The following is a 20724-nucleotide window of genomic DNA, read 5'->3' on the forward strand; positions in this document are numbered from 1 at the left end:
ATTAAGTTTTCATGAGATGCATTTGTTTAGGGGGAGCTATTCATTGTCTTATTTAGTTAACTGCAAATACCCCTTTCCATTGATGTCAAAGGGGGAGAAGTCATAGTTAGGGCAAGTTCTATAATTCAGTTGCTTGGGTTGCCATCAATCACAAAGGGGGAGATAGCTAACTGACCTTATTGAAGAGGTATAACCCTTGGCATGAAAAGGCACATTGGATGGTATTAAAGAAGGGTCTCGGAGGATTATTAAGGCATCTAAGCAATTGCACATCCTTCCACTCAAAGCACACTAACGAGCAGACATTAAGAGCAGAAAATTGCAGATCTTCTGTGATAGAAATGTTAAAGAATATGAGCAGAAAATTACAGACCATGGAGAAGATCTAAGAGTTCCTTTGAAAGCCAATCCTAAAGGCTCATTTTACACATTAGGGGTAGATTTAGAGCGCAAGTAAAGAACAGATAAGAAGGCTGACTTATAGAAAAATATCAGACCTTCACGAGCAGACCAGTGTTGGAAATATTGTCATTGCAGATGTCAATCGAGATTGTTAGATTTCGTCATTGATGCCATAAGAAGACTACCATCAAAGAAAGCATTGACATTGAGTAAGACTGGTTGCATGACTTTGTTAATGTCAAAAGTAGATAAGCAAGGTTGTTATTGTGAAACGAGATGGATGCAATCATTGGTTGTATGGAAGAGATTGCTGGCAAGAAAGATAATGTTCAAATTAAAGATTTAAACATTGGTAAACCAATGAATCATTAAATTGCATAGAGGACAAAGACTTAACATTGAGATAGCCCTAATGATTATATCAGATGGAAGATATGTAATGCACTTAATATGCAGTGATAATTAAATGTGTTTTGTGGTAGCACATTATAAAAGAAAGGTAGCGACTTCATCATGATGAGCAATTTTTCACATGTTTTATTGATACATAATATACAGCAGTAAGGGAGCTTACACAATGCAATAAGGCACTATCACCTACGTCAAACTGATTTTCTGTAATTACTTCAAGAAGAGTGCACATAAATAATAAAGGATAGTTATAGGCCATTAACTCAACACAAGGACACCATAATTTTAGCATGTTGTCATTACTGTAATACAGATCTAAATCTATGTATATCTCTTAAAGTGAAGACAAACATCAATATATACATATATATATCAGTAATCGAGATGAGATGTAAAGATGAAATGATAAAATAAAAAAGTCGATAGCCAATACAAGTGCCACTGACATAATGAAAAGGAATAATGCCATTCTATTATGAAAGTAGCAATCTGCACTACTGTGCAGGCTTCATCAAAATTTGGTCAATGCCTTAATTGTCCACTATCGCAAAGCAATTTGATTCCCATGGCAGGAGCAATAAAATAGTCATGAAGATTTTACTTCAGGCAACAAACATAATGGGCCAACCACCCTTGACAAGAAACACATGTCCATATAGAAGATAGCGACTATGAAATTCAGTGGCAGTGACTTTACCAAGACAGACTTTGATGTATTAAGATGGTGATACATTCTGCATAAAGTAATCTGGCCGACTACCAAAATATTAGAAGCAAACAAGTGATTCCTCTCATTTCATGTCTGATATATCAAACATAGTTGACTCCAGATAATACACATCAGCACTTGAGAAAGGAGACAAGTCAGCAGTATTGTTAGGTGGTTTCTAGTCATTAACATGGACAACTTTGTCAACAGCAAATTGATTCAAATGGAAGTGAACAATAGTATGATATGCCTTGTGTAGTTAACAAATGCATTGCTAAAAGAGATGCCATTTTATTAGTAGTAACTAAAGATATAATTCAGATTTGAAATGGTTTGAATTTGTGTTAAGGATGAGACAAATTTGTATTTAAAAATAAAATCAATATTAAGGGGACCAATCCTTATAAGGATCATTTAAAAATCACTTGAATAGAAGCTATTTCATAATATAATTAGGTTTCTAAGTAATGGGCTACATTTTTAGTATTACAAGGCAAAAAGATATACCTCTTCTAATGAAAAAGTATGACCTTTGTAGAGATAAATATATTTATAAAGATTGAGAATGAATGATTCAATGTAGTGTGTGAGAGATGAAATGATATATCAGTCTAGTTAAGAGCAGATTCAGAACATAAAATTCGAATGGCAAAAAGACTTATATTAAGGGAGTTGGAGTAATTTCAGATAAAGACATTATAGAATATTTTTTATTGCAGATTTCTGAAGATTTTTATGGACAGATTTCCATATAAATATTTATAGCAGATCTGTCAAAGTAATTTTATGCAGACTTGTGAAAAGAATTAAAGAATATCTATGAGAGGATATATATATGGGAAATTACATTCACATTGAGAGGATTGGCTGCAGATTATAAAAAGGTTTTGTTAGAAGGTTCATAAGCAGATTCGAAAGAGTACAAGAGTAGTGTGCTTTGAAGACAATCTGTATAAAGTTGTACACTTGGCTTTTAAGAAGGCTCTCAAGAGAATAACTTATCAGACTTGAGAGGTTCATAGAATATTTTTTTGAAGAAAAAAATATGACAGAATTATGAAGAGAGCATAGCAGATTTTCAAGTGAAGCTTGTGATCACTCTATGGCAAAATTACAATGACTTTCAAAGAGATTATGATTATCTTATGGCAGGTTTGTGACCATAATAATAGCAGTTGAGGAAGAAAATATGTTCATATTGTGGAGAAAAATAGCATCCATCATTAGTTGAGATAGTTACATTATGAAAATGGGATTTCAGGTTTAAGTGAAGTTGGTGCTTTAGGGGTTGGTGCCTCTTGTAGGTTAGTGCCTACAGATTATGGGAGTTGGAGCTTCCAATAAGTTGGTGCTCATAAATTTAGGGGTTAGTGCCAACAAACATTGTAAAAGAACTAAAGAAAAGCTATTGTTTGTCGTGGTTCTCTCTTGCATTGGGTTTCCATGTAAAACATTGCATTATTGTGTTCTCGTGCATAATTGTTAGATATAGTAATTTATGCTATTATGATGGATAAAGTGTAAATTGGGTTCCAACCCCCCTCCTCTTGACCCTCAATATAACCATGTGCTCTTCAACCAAAAGAGAAGGAATCACATGTTTTTTAAGGGCAGATCTCTAAGCTAAAATTCAGGCCCTTTTTGAAGCAAAGATAAGAGCAGACATTGGGTATATTTGTGAAGTTCGTTCCAAGATTATATTTCAAATCTGAGTGGAGGTTTTAAAGAAGCTTTCCAAGAGTGGGTGGGTTTTGGAGTCCTTCAAAGGATTTAGGGTAGATCCAATACATCAGTATGACCCTACACCTTGAAGGTTGGAACCTTCTTCTAGGCAAGATCTGAGATGGGGCCTCTTATTCAAGAGATTGGAGTCTCTTGCTGAGTTGGACCTCAATGGAGGGGATTGATGTCTCTTATGGGTTGGAGTGTACGAGGTTGTAACTGTTAATGTTTTTGCCAAGAAATTAGATAAACAACAACAAAGAGGAGAATCAACAATACACAAAAGACTCAATACATTTATCCCAGCCTTCCACTTGAAGGGAAAAACTCAGCCACACCAGCAAAACATCTCCTTTATTAATAGTGAAAATGTTCGAGTACACAACTTTTCACTTCATTATTTCACAATACACCAAGCAATCACATAAATAGATTGCATTAAGACTCTTCAACTTACACATGAAGGTCTCTCCAAATTCCAAATACACAACCCTTCATATTTCCAAATATTCAATGCTTCGTATTTCCATACGCATGCCTCTTTGCATGATGTATGACAAATCTTTTTATATAATATTAACTTAAATAATACAACAAATGTATCTTTCAGCTGAAGATGACCATAAGGGTCATAACAAATATATTCCCATTTGATAAGATCAGAGATAAAGATCTCTATCGCAGCTAACATCTTCAACACTCCCTCTTAGCAAGAGAGAGATTTTTAATGAGGCAAGCAGACATAGCTGCAACCAAAGGAGTTGATATATACCCATCACATGTTCTCTCAGCATAACATATTTCACCATAGTTAATTCATAGACTTATAAAACTAGAGTCATGGATCACACACATTACTTTCACCATGCCTACTCGCAAAGGGGGATCACCATACCTACTTGCAGATGGTGGAATAAGGGCTTTCACCTCAACCTTCTCTTGGAGAAGAATGCATTTCCACCATGCCTACTCGCAAAGGGTGATCACCATACCTACTTGCAGATGGTGGAATAAGGGCTTTCACCTCAAAATTCTCCTGGAGAATAATGCATTTCCACCATGCCCACTCGCAAAGGGTGGTCCACCATACCTACTCATAGAGGGTGGAATGAGAGCTTTTACCTCAAACTTCTCCCACAGAAGAATGCATTGATAGATGTGACTCTCTATGAGATAGATATCAATCTTCTGACCTCCTTTGTGCAAGGTTGCCTGTGATGGTCAATCCAACTCCCTCTTAGTAGGGGCAGCATTCTCATTGTTTTGATTAACATAACAAAAAAGAGATGATTCTGAACCAAACAAGTAGTTACACTAATACACGAGCTTGTTGATACTTCATGAAAGGATTTGACCCTGCCTTTCCCTGCACTCAAGCTCCCACTGAATGTAATCTCCTCCTCTTAGAAGAAAAATGATCACAAGATAGCCTAAATGTTCCTTCTTCAACCTCTAGCCATGAATATAATGAGTGTTGATGTCAATTTTTATACCACACAACATATTAGCAATTGAATATCTGATAGGAAGTATCAAACACACAATTCCTCTCTTGAAAAGTTAATACTCATGGGATGTGAGAATAACTCCAATGTTCCTTACATCTGTGGATACTAACTCAATATATTGATGTGATTTGCTGGTAATCACATAGGCGGGCTTACATTATTCCTTCAAGGACAACTTGGACGTTGGTGGAATGATGGTGATGGTGATTCGGTGTGAATGTTAGATGATGTTGATAGAGAAGGTGATGGTGATGGAGGGTGAATGTTCTTACGACTTACACCTTTCTAACTTTCCTCTTCAAAACTCCAATTCCTTACTACTTGCTATTCTACTCCTACTCCTATGAATGGAAAGATAAGCAAATGGACGGGGATCGAATCTAATGAAAGTTAACCAACGGCTCCACCTCCATAGATGCAATGATTCAAAGAAAAATAAACTAGTTTACCACACAAGGCTTCCCAACAAGCCGCTAGGATGCTAGTGGCCTAGTTATTGATCCCTATCAAACATCCACTAATGCTATCATGCAACTATCCATCTACTTTACTCTTTACTTAACAACTTGAAATGCAATCCACTTGAACAACTTGAAAAGAAATTTTGCTCTAACTATTTGGAAGTAGAAACCATGCAACAATACCAAAAGCTCTTAATCACCATGCAAGTCACAACAATGAGAAAGAAAAGCGATTTTTGGCATTATCTTTGCAACAATTTTCTCCGACATAACTCCCTCACAAATGAGAGCAAAATGGCCTTCTATAGAGGCTCCAAATTACAACGAATGGCCAAGATTAAGAGGCAAGATCAGGGGCCAAGATTATATCTTACAAACCCTAATTAGGGTTACCATGATTCAACCAATTACATGAGGGCACCAACTTTGTGGGCCAATGAGAAAATTACAATAATTTGTCAACCAATGAGAACATAGGACACTTGGCATGATTTGATTGCATGCACATGAAAGTGCCACCTCATCAACCTTATCTTATAAATCTATTCAATCCTTGAGATAAGGTGAAGCCTTGGATGCTTGAGCTTGTCCTTAGAAACTTTCTCATCACCACTCGAACTTGCTTGTACTTGATGTCCTGACCCTGAAAGGATGAGGTCTTCATGCACTTGGGGTAATCTTGCCTTGGCCTCAATGGCTTTCCTGGATGTGAACTTCTTTGCAACTTGAGAGCCTTGCTCTTGGCCAATACCTTGAAATCGAACTTAATCTCCCCCATTATCCTTGCCTCCCTGGTCTTCCAACCTTCCCATTCGAATTTGGTTTGCATGAATAACCAAGCCTTGCCTAGCCTCAAATGTTTTCAAATCACTTCCTCTGAATTTTCTCTTCTTTGAAATTCACTCTTCCTTGAGATTGTGGGGCTTCTTCAATCAAATTCGCCCTTCACCTGATTTCATTCTTCACCAAAGCTTGTACTTCAATATTTGCCAGCTTGCAATCAACTAGAAGGGCTAGGACCCCATGTGGAATTGCTTCTAGTTTTAAACTACCCTAAGTTGTAATTCTAGATTTTCACTTATAATTCTAGCCCATTCAAATTTTCCCCTTCCATTTGCAATTTCATCAATAAAGAAATACATCTAGTTTTCAGATTGCATACCTTGAGCTAGGCCCATGATCCAACTGAGAAGCACCATGAGATTGCCATATTCTGATTTGAAGTGTGCCACTATGAGCCTCGATGATCTGGTGATTCCTTTCTTTCCTTCGTGTGGCCAATTCTACTTTTGTAGATCTTTGCCATGGGGAATTGTCCTTCTTTCAGTCTGTCCTTTACCTGTATCATATTTATTGTACCAACATTGGTATCGGTTATTCACCTCATTCTTGAGAAGAAAGTTGTTTTGGGCATCATGTCCTCTTTGTCTTCCTTAATATTTGTTCCCTTAGGGTTCTTGCTTGCACCAACATCTACCATCCTAAACACTTATTTATGCCCTTTTGTTCTAAGTGATATGGACTACCCTTATCGATTTCCAACCTTCTTTTTATTGATGGATGCTACACTTATTTCTGTTTTGCCAAGTCCTATCACTACACTTATCAATCTCCAATCTTCAACCTAGGGTGGGACTAACACTTATTTCTACCTCGCCATTACCTTAGGATGGACTACACTTATCACTCCAATCTTCAACCTAGTGGTGGTCTAGCTTATTTTTGCCTCTTCAAATGTCCTATCATGGATTCTACCCTTATCAATCTCCAATCTTCAACCTATGATGGGGTGATAAAGTGGTGGATGATGAATGCAAGAAGAACCAAAGGAAACAAAACTAGACAAGAATAAAAGAGAGAAATCCACTTAAGGACCCTTTTCAACTCCAAATGATTTGAACTTACCTTTACTAATGGCTGGGTCTTCTTTTGGAATTTAGGATCAGACCTAAGAATTTCAAATCCCTTGCAAATCTTGATGCCCTAACTGGAAAAGTCAGAATTTGGTGCTCTTGGAATTGCCCATGCATGTGCCTAAAAAAATAGACTTCAATCATATGTTTTCTTCACCAACAAAATCGTCCAATCTCTAGGAGAAAATTACAGCCCCTCTTGAAAATCAGAATTTTGTCTTCCACAAATTTTGGCTCCCACAAAATTTGGCTCTCTCAAAATTTTGCTCCCACAAAAATCGCCTTAGGGCAAGAAATTTTGATTTGCCACAAGAAGTTGCCTAGGGAAGAAATGCAACCTTCATGGAAAAAAAAAATTAGATTGTCAACAATGGAAATCCACCTTTGCAAGAATGCCAAAATCTGGAAAAAAAAATTGCCTTCCTTAAGAAAAATCGCTGCCTTCCTCAAAATTCGCCCAAGCATGCAAGAGGAGGATGGAATGAATGAGGAGGTAAGGGGAACGAGATCCCTCTTATACCCAATTCACTTGCCTTCTCTAGCTGGCCGACTTGCACCTAGGAGGGAAAGAAAAACATTAATTAATGCACAGTTCTGGCCCAGATTAAATGATAAGTTAAAAATTAATTTTGCCACAATGAAATTTGCATTTTTAAATTGCCGGTTAGACCAAAATTGCAAAAATAAAATAAATAAAGCCTCGGAGATGCTAAACGTTTTCATTTAATGACAATTTAATAATTAATATATCATTAAAAATTGGATTTGGCAAGCCCAAATTGATTTTTTTCAATTTTAAATTACTAAGGCAGATTTAATCCATTTAATGCCAATTTTTGCAATTTAATCTAAATCAATTTTGCTATGCTATTTTAATTTTTTTACAGAAATAAATCATTTCTCTAGAATCCAAAATCAATTTTGCTATGCTATTTTAATTTTTTTACAGAAATAAATCATTTCTCTAGAATCCAAAATCAATTTTGCAATTTGATTTCACCATCACAAAATTTTATTTTATTTTCGAAAAAATTCAAGATTTTCCAAAAAACCCAAATCTAACAAAAATTTCATTTTTTGAAAATTACTCAAGTTTATACAATTATATCCAAATTTTCAAAAAAAATCGTATAAGTACAAAATCTACAATTTTATCTTGCCAAGTGTTGTTCTTTGAAACTTGTTCAGCCTAAGGATAAAATTAGTCGTTCTGGAAAATCAAGCTTAAAACCAGGTGAAAAATAAATTTAACCTCCTCCCTCTTGACTTGAAGGCATCCAAGAAGTAAAATTTTCCAAGATCAGAAATTTTTGGACAACTTCAAAAATTATTGCCAAGGCGATAAAAAAAAGGGGGTCCCCAAAATTTTTTGGGGCAATGGTGTGAAAACCTCACAACAATGAGGAAACCTCAAAAAAATTGAACTCTGAAATCAATGATTGTTGCAGGAAACTGTGTAACCCAGACAGAACAACTAGATTTCTTAACTTCAAACAACACAAGAATCTCCCAGATTGTCCATCTAAAGAGTTTTCTCATGAATAACATCAATCAAACAACAAGATCCAACTGATACAAAATTAATTGGTATTCCATGTTTCTCCAATGTAATTTTCTGGGATTGATCCTCTATAAGATTATGGGCCTGAGAATTCACCTCCTACATGTTGCTCAATGTTTTTAAACCAAGGCTGTCCTTTCTGCATGTCCTCCGTAAAATCTATATTGGTCTGAAAATAATTCTATATGAGCCTCCAACAATCACGTACAAGATTCGTTACACAACCAAGTATGCCTCATTTCCCTTTGATATGTCCTACAACCATTCAAGAGAGATTACTAAAAGTTCATAGAATCAACTTATCCTAAAGAAAAATATAGAGAACAATGCAAAAGGCATACATTATTCACTCTTCCCTATGAACTTAAAGTCTTAAACGAATTCATAAGCAATATTCAAAGGTATAATTAAGATATACTTAATCTTTTACTTTTGATAATTTTAGCAATGCTCTTTCAACCTTTAAATCACAACAAAATTCAAAGAGGATTTTTATAGTCATCCGAGTCTTTTCATATAGATGCAAGCAACACCCTAAATTCTGAAGTAGCAGGACTGTCATTGAGCACCTTGTTCGAACAAGAACATAACAAAATCGTAATTGCCTGATGGTGAAGCAAGCACTCTCCTTCTAAATGCAAAACAATATCCATCTCATCGCTACGCCCTATGGTTATCACCCTTGCAAATGAGAAGATAATGTTCTCAATTTTGAACAAACTAAGTTACCAACACCATCCAAGATAGGAATCAAAGTTTTAGGTATTTATATACACACACACCATCTCGACTTGTGAGTTACTAATCTGAAACATAGTTTCTTGACCGTATTGGGAGTCCTTGACAATTCATCTAATATAGGACTCTTGTTCATTGTATCAATGACATCCTAAATTGATCTATGAGCATATAACAGATAACAACTAGTTCGAAGAATATAGATCCTGATGACATGTATCCCGAATATTCCTTTAGATATCCTTATGTCACCTAAAAAATTTTGCCCAACACTGTACAGATACAATTTATTAAGAAGCAATGTCCAAACTTTCTATGAGTCTGCAACCATGTTAAAGTAATTCAAGGCTTCAAATTATCTCTAAAAATGCAACATGCTCATTCATTCGCATGTTCCTTGCAAGTGTTGTGTGAGTTGAAATGGAAATAGAATAAACGCCCAGACAAAACTTGCCAACACATAATAAAACGACCTGAAAATCTAACACTCAGCTGCCACCTTCTATGTCAATAGATGATGTTGGCAACTAGGTTGCCAAGTTGGATAAAGATTCCTGAAAATATCTTCAATACACCGTAAACTTCTACGAAAATGATCAAGACCAAATTTGAGTATCTTCTCCCAACTTCCACAGAAAAATACTCGCAAGAAATATCTCTCTATATATTTTTGAACACACGAATACGGCTTAAATAAATGATTCACAAATTTCCACAAATAGCACATATGAAGCACAAACTCTGTAGATATGAAAATCTGAAACACAAACTCTTGCAAAAATATTGACCTCTTATGCACGACCTTCTACAACTTGTATCACCCAACAATACCCAACAATCATAAGATGCATGCAAAACCTCAAAATGAGCAGTCAATTTCAAATGCCATCCAACGTATTCTTTAAAAATAACATGTGAAATCAAGAAGAATAACTTCCGACAATTTACTGCCATGAATAACACTGAAAAATGGAGACCATTGGATGAGGTTGCCAACTAGATGTTTCCAAAAAGAGTCTTGACTCTCGATGACTTATATGAAAATGGTCGAAGAAGCTGAAGCAACTGAGTCACGCATGATATAAAGATAGAATCCATGAAGTCCATGAAATGCTTAGAACACATGAAAAATGACACAAAATAAGCCAATAGAGGAAGCAATAATGAAGGCATGGCAATATAAGGTAAATAAAACTTATTTGACATTGCATTGCCATTCCTTTGTCTTATAGAGCTCAAATCGTGGACTGAGCATTTCCTCTGATGACTACAATTGAATGTTTCCATTCTGCCTACCCAATCAAGAGCTTGACTAAGAATGATAGGCATGACCCAACTAAGATTTTGACCGAGTATGCCAACCATATCCAAGGAATGACGATTCTAGATATTGGAAAATGTTGGTTTAGATTGTGAAGACTCCCACTTCTTGAGCTTACACCAGCAACGACTTGCAAGACTTCCAAGTGCAAGTCTATAGGGTTTCTGTCCTTAGACTTCGTCTCTTTGCGATTCTTACAAAAAGTTTTCCAGAGAAACATATTGGATCCTTACAAAAGTTAAAACACCATCAACCATCAAATTAAGAGATAGCTAGTTTCCCAAAAGTGTTGAAAAATCATTCTCTACCATCTTTGGCTCAATCACGTTCTTATTAAGCTCTCCTAAAAAGACCCTTCTCTCACTGACTTAAGGCTCTTTGGATAAAATTGATGAATTGAAACATTTTGAGTCTTCCTTCATTGGCATCTAATTGCATCTCTTAAATAGATTGTTTTTCCCTCTTTGGTAAGAGATATGACTTCTCCCAACGTTGTCATAGGATTGCCTCCTCTTAACTAGTTTGAAATCTACTTAGACCCATCGCCACCAGTATTTTGAGGCTTTAACCTAGGCTTTACAAATGTCCAGGGCCTCCTTCATTTCACAGCAACCTCTTCCTCTTGGGCATCTGAAATGCTCGTAGAGCTTGGTGATGATATATGAATTCAAACAGTTTCATGATAATCACCTCTTCCATAGTGCATGCGAGAGAGGAGGTAAGTTCTTAGCAAACCCTAGCTGAAGGCTTATGATCATTGATGAATCTTGTGCAAGGAGAATTTATAGAGCTCATTTCATCTGCATGAAGAAAATTTGAAGGTGTATGAAGGTGCTTGAAAAAGCTTGCAAATTTCCTCCAAGAATGATCCTATACAATGCCTCAAAAGAAATCTCACACATTAAATTTGACACTTGCAACACAATCACTTCTCCAACTCCTAATCTTGTGTTACCCAAATTAGCCATAATAGTTACAACATGGTAGAGAAAAGAGACTTTCTTGATTGCTGATATCTAACTAGGCTCTGATACCATATTAATGTTTTTTCCAAGAATTAGATAAACAACAACAACAAAGAGGAGAATCAACAATACACAAAAGACTCAATACATTTGTTCTAGGAAAACCCTTCCACTTGAAGAGAAAAACCCAGCCACACCAGCAAAATATCTCTTTTATTAATAATGAAAAGACTTTGAGTACAAAACTTTTCACTTCATTGTTTTACAATACACCAAGCAATCACATAAATAGATTGCATTTAGACTCTTCAACTTACATACAAAGGTCTCTACAAATTCCAAATACACAACCCTTCATATTTCGAAATATTAAATGCTCCATATTTCCATACACATGCCTATTCGCATGACGTATGACACATGTCTTTTTATATAATACTAACTTAAATAATACCACAAATGTCTCTTTCAGCTGAAGATGACCTAGCATTCATAACAAATATATTCCCATTTCATAAGATCAGAGATAAAGATCTCTATCGCAGCTACCATCTTCAACAGTAATAAGTTATGTATAAAGAGCAATATTTTTCTTTGGTTTTCTTCCACGTGGGATTCCACATAAAATTGTGTTTGCATCTTATCTTCTCTTGTTAAATTTTAATTGTATGAATGCTTTGTTCATTAATTTGAGATTACTAAAATTAAAAATTGAGAAAGTTCATCTTATATTGATTCGAACCCCTCTTAATATAAGAATATGTGTGTTTCTTCATTTTGTACCCAAAACCCAAAATGTATTTGATCAATGATGGCCAGGAAACATTTCATATTTGTTCTCAGATGTAGGAATGGGGAATTACAGATGTATTCCTAGGTGACATAGCATTTTGACTATATTCTGGAATCTATATGAATGAACTAGCAATGCACTCAAATTTCTCAAAAAATCAAACTCCTTATCCTTAGGTCTTCAATTCAAACAACAAAAAATTATCTCCAAATTGTAACACATTTTTATGTATACTCGTTAACATTAAAGAAGGCAAAACTACAATTTGCCTCATAGATAATATTTGAATCTAGACATCTTATTTAAAGGACATACCATTCAATAGAAGATACAATGGGACATGAGAGTTTGCAGTTAGCTGATTTCTCACTTCGGCCATCACGAAACAATATTCTATCACACCAAGCAGGGACTCTTCTCTTCTCACTGGAATCATATGCTGCATAGAAAAAACCATATTAAATGCAAATACAGTAAAAAATTGACGACTAGAAAAGAATCATCAAGAAAAAATATTACAAAACCCTATTGAATGTGTACATAAAACAACATGACAAAATATGATGCAGAGTTTTAGTGCAAAAACATGTTATTCATGAGAACCAAACAAAGGAATTAAATTGTAAGCAAGATTTGTACTAAGACAATATATGCAATAGAAAAATCTGTATTTTGTGAGAATATATTATTGACAAGTTAAAATGTTGAGTAAATCTTCCTTAGAAAAAAAATATGAAAAAGGTTATGGTGGTGTGCATAGATGAAGTAAGTACTTCTAATAGGTTAAGGTCTATTATACTACATAAACAAGCAGCCAAAATGCAGCTGATGCATTTAGCATGTATCAATTGACATGTGATGATGCAAATACCTCTATCCCTAAAATCTGATACTAGCTCTTTTTAGCAAGGTAATTGAAAACATTGTCTAGTTTATGTGTTTAGTTGATTGAAATTATACTTTGGGTAGATGAATGAGAACAGATTTTTTTAAAAAGACACTTATCCCCACAAGGCGATGATGGTTCTTTTTGGTAGGGTATTTACAAATTTGTATTATGAATACTTTTATTTGATTGAAATGGAGCTTTGTTTATGTATCAAAGCACCTTAAAAAACCCACAAAGACCTTCACCAAAATCTGGTTATGGCTCTTTTTAGTGAGGTAATTGACAAAATTGTATTACGAATGTTTTTATTTGCTTGAGGTCACACTTTGGGTAAAACCACAAGCATTGGAAACTACTTAATATTCTATGGTGAAGGAAGATAAAGCTACAACATGTTGACATAATTAGAGCGAAAAAAAAAATATAACCGATAGTTTATCACCAAGTAACTCAACTAGGGGTTTGTATACACAATCAGAGCTTGCATCAACTTAAAATCCTTTGTCTTTTGATAGATATTGCCAAAGCCAAAAGTACCTATAACATATCACAACACTCATTTTGTTGCTTTCCAATGAACAAGTTTGGATATAGTTGTAATTGTGTTTTTGTTAGTTCAATCATCAATCAATTTATCATTCTCGAGTGCATTAAACAACTGCCTCTCACTCTTGAACAAACTCCCAAGGGTTCTCTAAACAAGTAGGATAGAGTCCCTACTTGATTCTACCATGTAATTTTATCATAGTTCCAAGAATCACAGCGATTCATGCGATTCGGCGATTCAATTCAAGCCAAACGATTTTTTGTGAATCGGTGAATTGAATCAGCAATAAAGGGTTTATGAAATAAGTTACTAAATTTCAAGGGTTTTTTAAATTTGCCGATTCATGACCGATTCGATTCCGATTCATGTCCGATTCACGATTCGATTCGGCCTTGTCGATTCCGATCCGATTTTGATTCTTGTTACTTTGAATTTTATTGTTCTTAACTAATCAAGCCCACTATTACAAATTATTGGCGATATCATTAGCACACGGGAAATGAGTTCATTGATGGAAGTATTGTCATTGATGTCAAAGGATCTCATGTCAAGTGTTAGTATCATCAATGTCAAAGGCAACAGAAGACGAATGTAGACTATAAAGAAGAAGGTAGCATATAAAACTATACAACATCATTCACCAAAAAAGAGTAGGTAGACTGGAAAGATGACAAGAAAAATAACTAGAGAAGAATATAGTGGTTTGTAATTTAAGGTCTGATCTGATTAAATGATGCAGGAGCATCTTTGGGTAGTTGGCTTCCTGCATGATTAAGGGATTTTGGTGGGGTTGAGTGGACCTATTTGGGTCTTGGGTAGTTAATTTTGATGTATTTAATAATTATTGTAAGCCCTTAAAGGCATTTGGTATGTAATTCCTGTTGGAGGCCGACTTGTGGCTCTTCAAGTAGTTAATGTAACGGATATTTAATTTGTAGCATACTAGGCCGACTTGTGGCTTAGATAGGTATAAGTTGGGGTTGTGGTGAAGTCTTTAGGCATTATTCATCCATCTTGGAGAAGAGGAGGTGGTAGAGGAGCGAAATTTTGAGAAGGCTAGTAGCTGAAGCTTGGGAAACAGGGAGATTGCTTGGTAGGTTTACGAGTACCCATTGGATTTTTCTTGGAGGTTTGTACTAGAGTGCGGATCTGGACTAGCTAGGGTTTGGATTGGATCTTGAGAGATCTTGCAAAACTATTACTTGCTTTGTATTTGGTCGTAACCAGGAAGGCCTTACTGCCCGGCACATTGCATGTAATCAATTATATCTATGAATAAATTATTGTGACTTGGCTTCAAATCTTGCATTGTTGTTTATCTTCTGCTATGTGGTTATTTGCTGGGGGTTAGGACATCTCCTTTGGGGATTCTCCTACCTTGCACTGCACCATTAAATGATGTCTATCAAAACATACTGGCACATAGAAGTACTTGAAAAACATATTCTCACACTTGTACTATATCAAGTCTATCTGGTGGTCATGAAATGTATCGTAGCAAGAAAAACAGTAAAGTCTAAAGACCTGAACACAGCAATCAGCATCTCAAATAGTCCATCAGTAAAAAAATGTCAAATACATACATAGCAGTGATAAGTCAATCTTCTGGAACCCACAAAGGAATATGTCAAATATTCAGTGATGTCAAGGAATCATTTTAGAAATTGAAACCTATAAATAGAGGAATCGTTGGGGTTTCTGGAAGTCAAATATTTCTAAGGCAGCGACAAACATATGGAGTTTGGGTGTGCTGCAATTATATTTGTTAATACATCAAGCCCGCATGTAAGGAGGAACAACGATCAGCAATGAAGTCGATATGGAGTGTGGCATATATCAAAAGTCATAAAGAAGCAAGCAAACACTAATATTTATGGTGGAGTTAGTGTTACATTAACAACAATCTATGTAGCTTGATATTGAAGCACAACAATAGTCAAAAGAATATTCAACAGTATGTACTGCAGGATCAACAACCGAAGTGTGGCAACCCTAAATCCCTAATTGCGGTGAGTATGAATTAAATTGGGAAATCTGAGATGACAGAGCAAGATGGTGGATATGGTTTGATTTAGTATATTAGAAGATATGATAAAAAGGCGTCGATAATGTATCAATGGTCAAAGAAGTGTTGAGTGAAGCAATGAATGTTTTTAAAGATGACGAAGACTCAAACTGTCACGTCAGTACTATTGAATGATGCATTGGACAGAGTATATACACATGGCTCTCGCATGGATGAACATACAAGCCACCAGCGATAATATTTGTGAAGGTCCCATAAAATGAAAGGTGTCATGGGCCCTTATCCATATTTGTCTGATTTGGCAGAATTTCTTTAAAAGTTTTACAGAAGCAATAATCAGTAAATCCGTCAGCAAATACATCTACGGTGGCAAAGGACAAGATTCAATTTGACAAGTATTCTCTAGCGATAAAGTCTCAATGAAGAAGGGACTTGCGATTCTAGTTTACAAAGCTTGTATAGAAAAGGCAAATGAATTTTATATTTCTAGAATCAATGATATAATATCCAGTCACAAATGAATCTTGGACTGTACAAAATTAGTACACCAGTAGTCACATAATACAAGAAATGCAAAAAGATCGTTCTTGGACCTTCAGTTGGATATGAGAAATAATAAAAGAAGTTGAGATTTACGGCATTTATAAAGCTATGAATAATATTATCTAGCAAAGATATTGATTAGAAGTAGTTATGATATTGTTTGAGCTATAACTCTAAAAAATCTTAATCGGAGGAAACAATGGTTCATAAAAGAACTGCTGCATCTTATGTTTCTGTAATTTGAATTAAGAGAAGGTATACTTTATTGTGAAAGAATGACTTTTCTATTTGAAAAGTCACATCTTATAATTAAAAGTATGACTTGAGTCATTTGTAATTATTGTAGAGTAAGAGGAAGTGTGCAGAATGAAATAAATATATGAAAGATGAGAAGCAGTCGGCGGTGGATGACAGAGAAAGTAAGAAAGAAATTTGTTCTGCAATAATAAATAAGTAAAAAGAATTAGAATGAAGTGTGTATAATGGATAAGAAGAGTGAATAAAGAGGAGACAAGTGCAAGAAAATTGCATGAAGTAGTTTGTAAAAGAAAAAGGGAAAGAAGTGTGTGAAAAAAGAAATTGCAATAAAAATATATTATTAGATTTTTATCTAATTTATATATTTATCATAGAGAGAAAGAAAGAAAAGGTATGTATTAAAAGATTCATAAATATCAGATTAAAGAAGAAAAAATATAGTGCAATTAAAATATCCATCATCAGTTCAGCAAGCAACATTGTCAAGGTGGGAAAGAAGTTTGTGTGGAGTGGGTTGGTGCTCACCAAGACAAGCAATGGGAGTTAGTGCTTCCAGTAGGTCGGAGCCTATGAAGCATGGGAGTTGTGCTTCCAGTGAGTCGATGCTCATAAACATAGAGGTTGTAGCCTCTAGTAGGTTGGAGCCTATAGACCATTGTAAAAGAACAGGTTGCCACATCGGGTTTCCACGTAAATCTTGTGTTATTCTGTTCATGTACATAATTGTTCATTTCAGCAATCAAAGATAATTGTTTGGATAAAAGTTTTAAATTGGAAAATTCATTATTATACTGATTCACAACACCCCCCCCCTTGTTCGTATAATCGTGTGCTCTTCATTCATCTCTTTTGTGCATCTCAAATAGTAACAAGAGTGTGGGAGTTGATTAGCATTCAAACGTGGGAGTAGTTACCGTGTTTCATATTCAAGGTCTCTAAGCTTACTTTGATTGACACAAGAGCGATTGTTTTGGATCTCTCATTGGTAAGATCAAGGTGCATCCTATTCATGTAGGCAGTTGGCAAAGTATAAACATGGGATCATATGAGTCACATAGGTCGCAACATAACACTAACCCTAAAGACTACAGATGCTTGCACCTTGGAATGAAAATTTCTAGTGATACCGACTCACCAAGATAGGTCTATGGAGCAATATCTAATCAAGCTAACAATATTTTATTTATATCACATTCTCATTGGTATGAATTTTTTAGTTGCAACACTTGATTGATAATTTGTTATAGATAAACAATAAAGTTATTCTTGTGTTAGAACATATTACTATATTGAACTAGAGATATGAATTAAGAAGATTCTTAATCTAGAATGTTTATAACTAGTGTTTATTGAAATGTTAAATTAGACAAAAATTTGGGTAAGTCTACTAGACTCCATTGTGGTTGCAATATTTTCTAAATTGGAATATTTTATTGGTATAGGAGCTTGGTAATGAAGGAAAGGGAACATTGTTACCAACTACTTGAAAAGATAAATGGAATCACCGCAGCACGAAACTGAGGATGATAAACCTCAATAATTTGTTAAGGAAACCATATTAAAATAATGTTTTATTATTTATTTGATGCTCAATAATGTACTTCATTGTAAGTATAGATGATAAGATCATCTTTAATCTTATCTGCAGTTTCTTTTTAGAAACTTGCTTATTTTGTAAATACTATAAACTTATTTATTGAGTGTCTTTGTTCATTGTTAATACATCAAATAATTTACCAATTACTTGCATAATATGGTAGGTATTAGAGCTAGCTTAAATATATTTTTTTCGAGAGAATAATAATTTTCATATGAAATTATTTGCCTTAAATTTTTTGAAATTAATTTTTTAGGAAAATTGTGGGCAGGAAAAATCGAATTTTTCAGAACCCAGCAAGGGTTTCTCCGTGATTTTTCTGCCTGCACCTATTGTTCATCAATTTTTGTCTGCAACTTGTTTAAGTCATTGGGCAAACTCTTCTTGCAGCACATCCACGTGATTTTTGGCTCTAGCTGTGGGTTTTGTAGTAGTAACTTTTGTTGTCTAGTTGTGGTTTTGAGACACAATGTTTGGTCATATTTGTGCAGCCTTTGTTTTGCGTAGCTTTGCCTATTATTTCCCTGCAATTCGCACGACCAACATTCTTTGCATTTTGGTCATATTTTGCTTGTTTTTCTATAGCTTGTGACCCCAGTTTTTTGCAAAATTGTGGTCGATCTTAGGCATTTCAACCTCTTTTTTCTGCACATCTATGACAATGAGTGTCATCTAGGGTTTCTAAAACCTTTTGTTTTGGATCTGCAATCTGCTTTGTTGATTTTCGCAAAGCTTTTGATTCGGTTCCTAGGGTGGCTCTGTTTGAGAGACTTAGGGAGATCAGTATTTTCGAGATGCTACGTATTGCTATTATGAGATTATATGAGACTGTGGTCGACAGATTCTAGACCACTGTTGGCTTCTCGGATCCAATCCATTGTACTATTGGGCTTAAGCAGGGTTGTCCTCTCTCTCCTACTTTATTTGGGTTATATATTGATGAGCTGGAGGACTTCCTCTTGAAGTCTTCGCTCCCAAGTGATGGTTGTTATCTTTATCAGGTTCTGATCTCGATCCTTCTCTTTGCGGATGATATTGTTTGCTTGCTTCCTCTCCTGATAGGTTACAGAGACTTCTTGATAGATTGGCTTTATTTTGTGATCAGAGACAGCTGGTGGTTAACTTGGGTAAGACTCGGATCATGGTCTTTAACTGTTTAAAGACTTCTCATCTTCAATTCATATTTCGGGGCCAGGAGATTGAGATTACTTCATCCTATTTGTATTTGGGTGTTATGTTTTCTGGACCGCGATTTAGCATGAGACCTGCTATTCAGCCCAAAGTTAATAAGGGCATGGGTTCTCTTGCTTTGCTTAGGAAATAGTGCTTCAGACATCACTTTCAGGATACCTCATCTAAGCTATCACACCTAGATGCTCTTGTTTGACTGACTGTTCTTTATGGTTCTGTGGTTTAAGGTCCTTCTCCCCTTAGCTCTGATCGAGCCTCGATTGAGCGGGTCCAGACTTTGTTCTTGCGGCGCATTATCAGATGTCATAGATCTACTCCTCATGCTATCATTCTTGCTGAGTTCGAGGCTCATCCTTTCAGACTCGCGGCCATTTTTGACTTAATTTGGTTTCTTCATCGCCTTCGTGGGTTTGCTGATATGGCTAGAGACTGTGATCGTTACTCCTATTTAGCTTACTGCTCTTCGGTTTCCATGGCGGCTGCTGAGTCTGGTGCTCGTGCGCAGTGTTGGTATGCACAGGTCTCTTCTTTGTTGAGTTTGATTGGGATTGATATTGATCGTCTCCCCCCTTTTCAGTTTTCTTTGGATGCCCCTGCTCATCTTCTCCCTTCTCAGCAGGAGTTGAATGAGCATGTTCATCTTGATATTTATAGATGTTACATTACTGCTACCTGGGTTAACCCTCTTGGTGGGTTACGCCCACGGATGTCATTTTATGCGACACACTTTTTGGAGATCTCAAATGGGATTATTGCCCCGCCTAGCTATTTCTCACGATGTTGGTCTCATGCCCTGCGGATCTCTTTAGGTTCTTTCAGAGTTGGTTCCCACCGTCTTCGGGCTCAGTTAGATCATCATATTGACAGGGAGGAGCAGACCTGTTTGTTCTGTTCTTTAGGGGAGGTGGAGGATGAGGCTCACTTTCTTTTTCGATGCCCTATTTATTATGAGATCAGAGGGAGGTTCTTTTGTTTGTTCAGAGAGTGCTTCTCTCTCTGATTTCTTTAGCTATTATGATCAGAGATGCCTTGCACTGTATCTACGTGAGGCCACTATGCTCCTGATAGCATGATTCAGACTCTACTTCCACACCGGCACTCATCTACTCAACTCATTACTGCCTTTTTTACACCTTTATCCCCCTTGCGTGGTGTGAAAAGGCCCTCTA

The 20724-nt window shown here is 35.7% G+C and overlaps 1 protein-coding gene across 1 annotated transcript in view; it reads right to left on the bottom strand.

The window, feature by feature from the left end:
* LOC149550159 (type II inositol polyphosphate 5-phosphatase 15-like) overlaps positions 1 to 20724 on the bottom strand; it is a 155503-nt gene that overhangs the window by 34258 nt on the left and 100521 nt on the right. Inside the window, exon 10 of the mRNA XM_089793276.1 lies at positions 12820 to 12943. Within this exon, the coding sequence (XP_089649402.1) occupies positions 12820 to 12943 (124 nt within the window). The remainder of the gene's footprint in view (positions 1 to 12819; positions 12944 to 20724) is intronic.

The sequence above is a fragment of the Cupressus sempervirens genome, chromosome 7 (genome assembly GCF_028749045.1).
Source record: "Cupressus sempervirens isolate cs-2001-9-10 chromosome 7, ASM2874904v1, whole genome shotgun sequence".
NCBI lineage: Eukaryota > Viridiplantae > Streptophyta > Pinopsida > Cupressales > Cupressaceae > Cupressus > Cupressus sempervirens.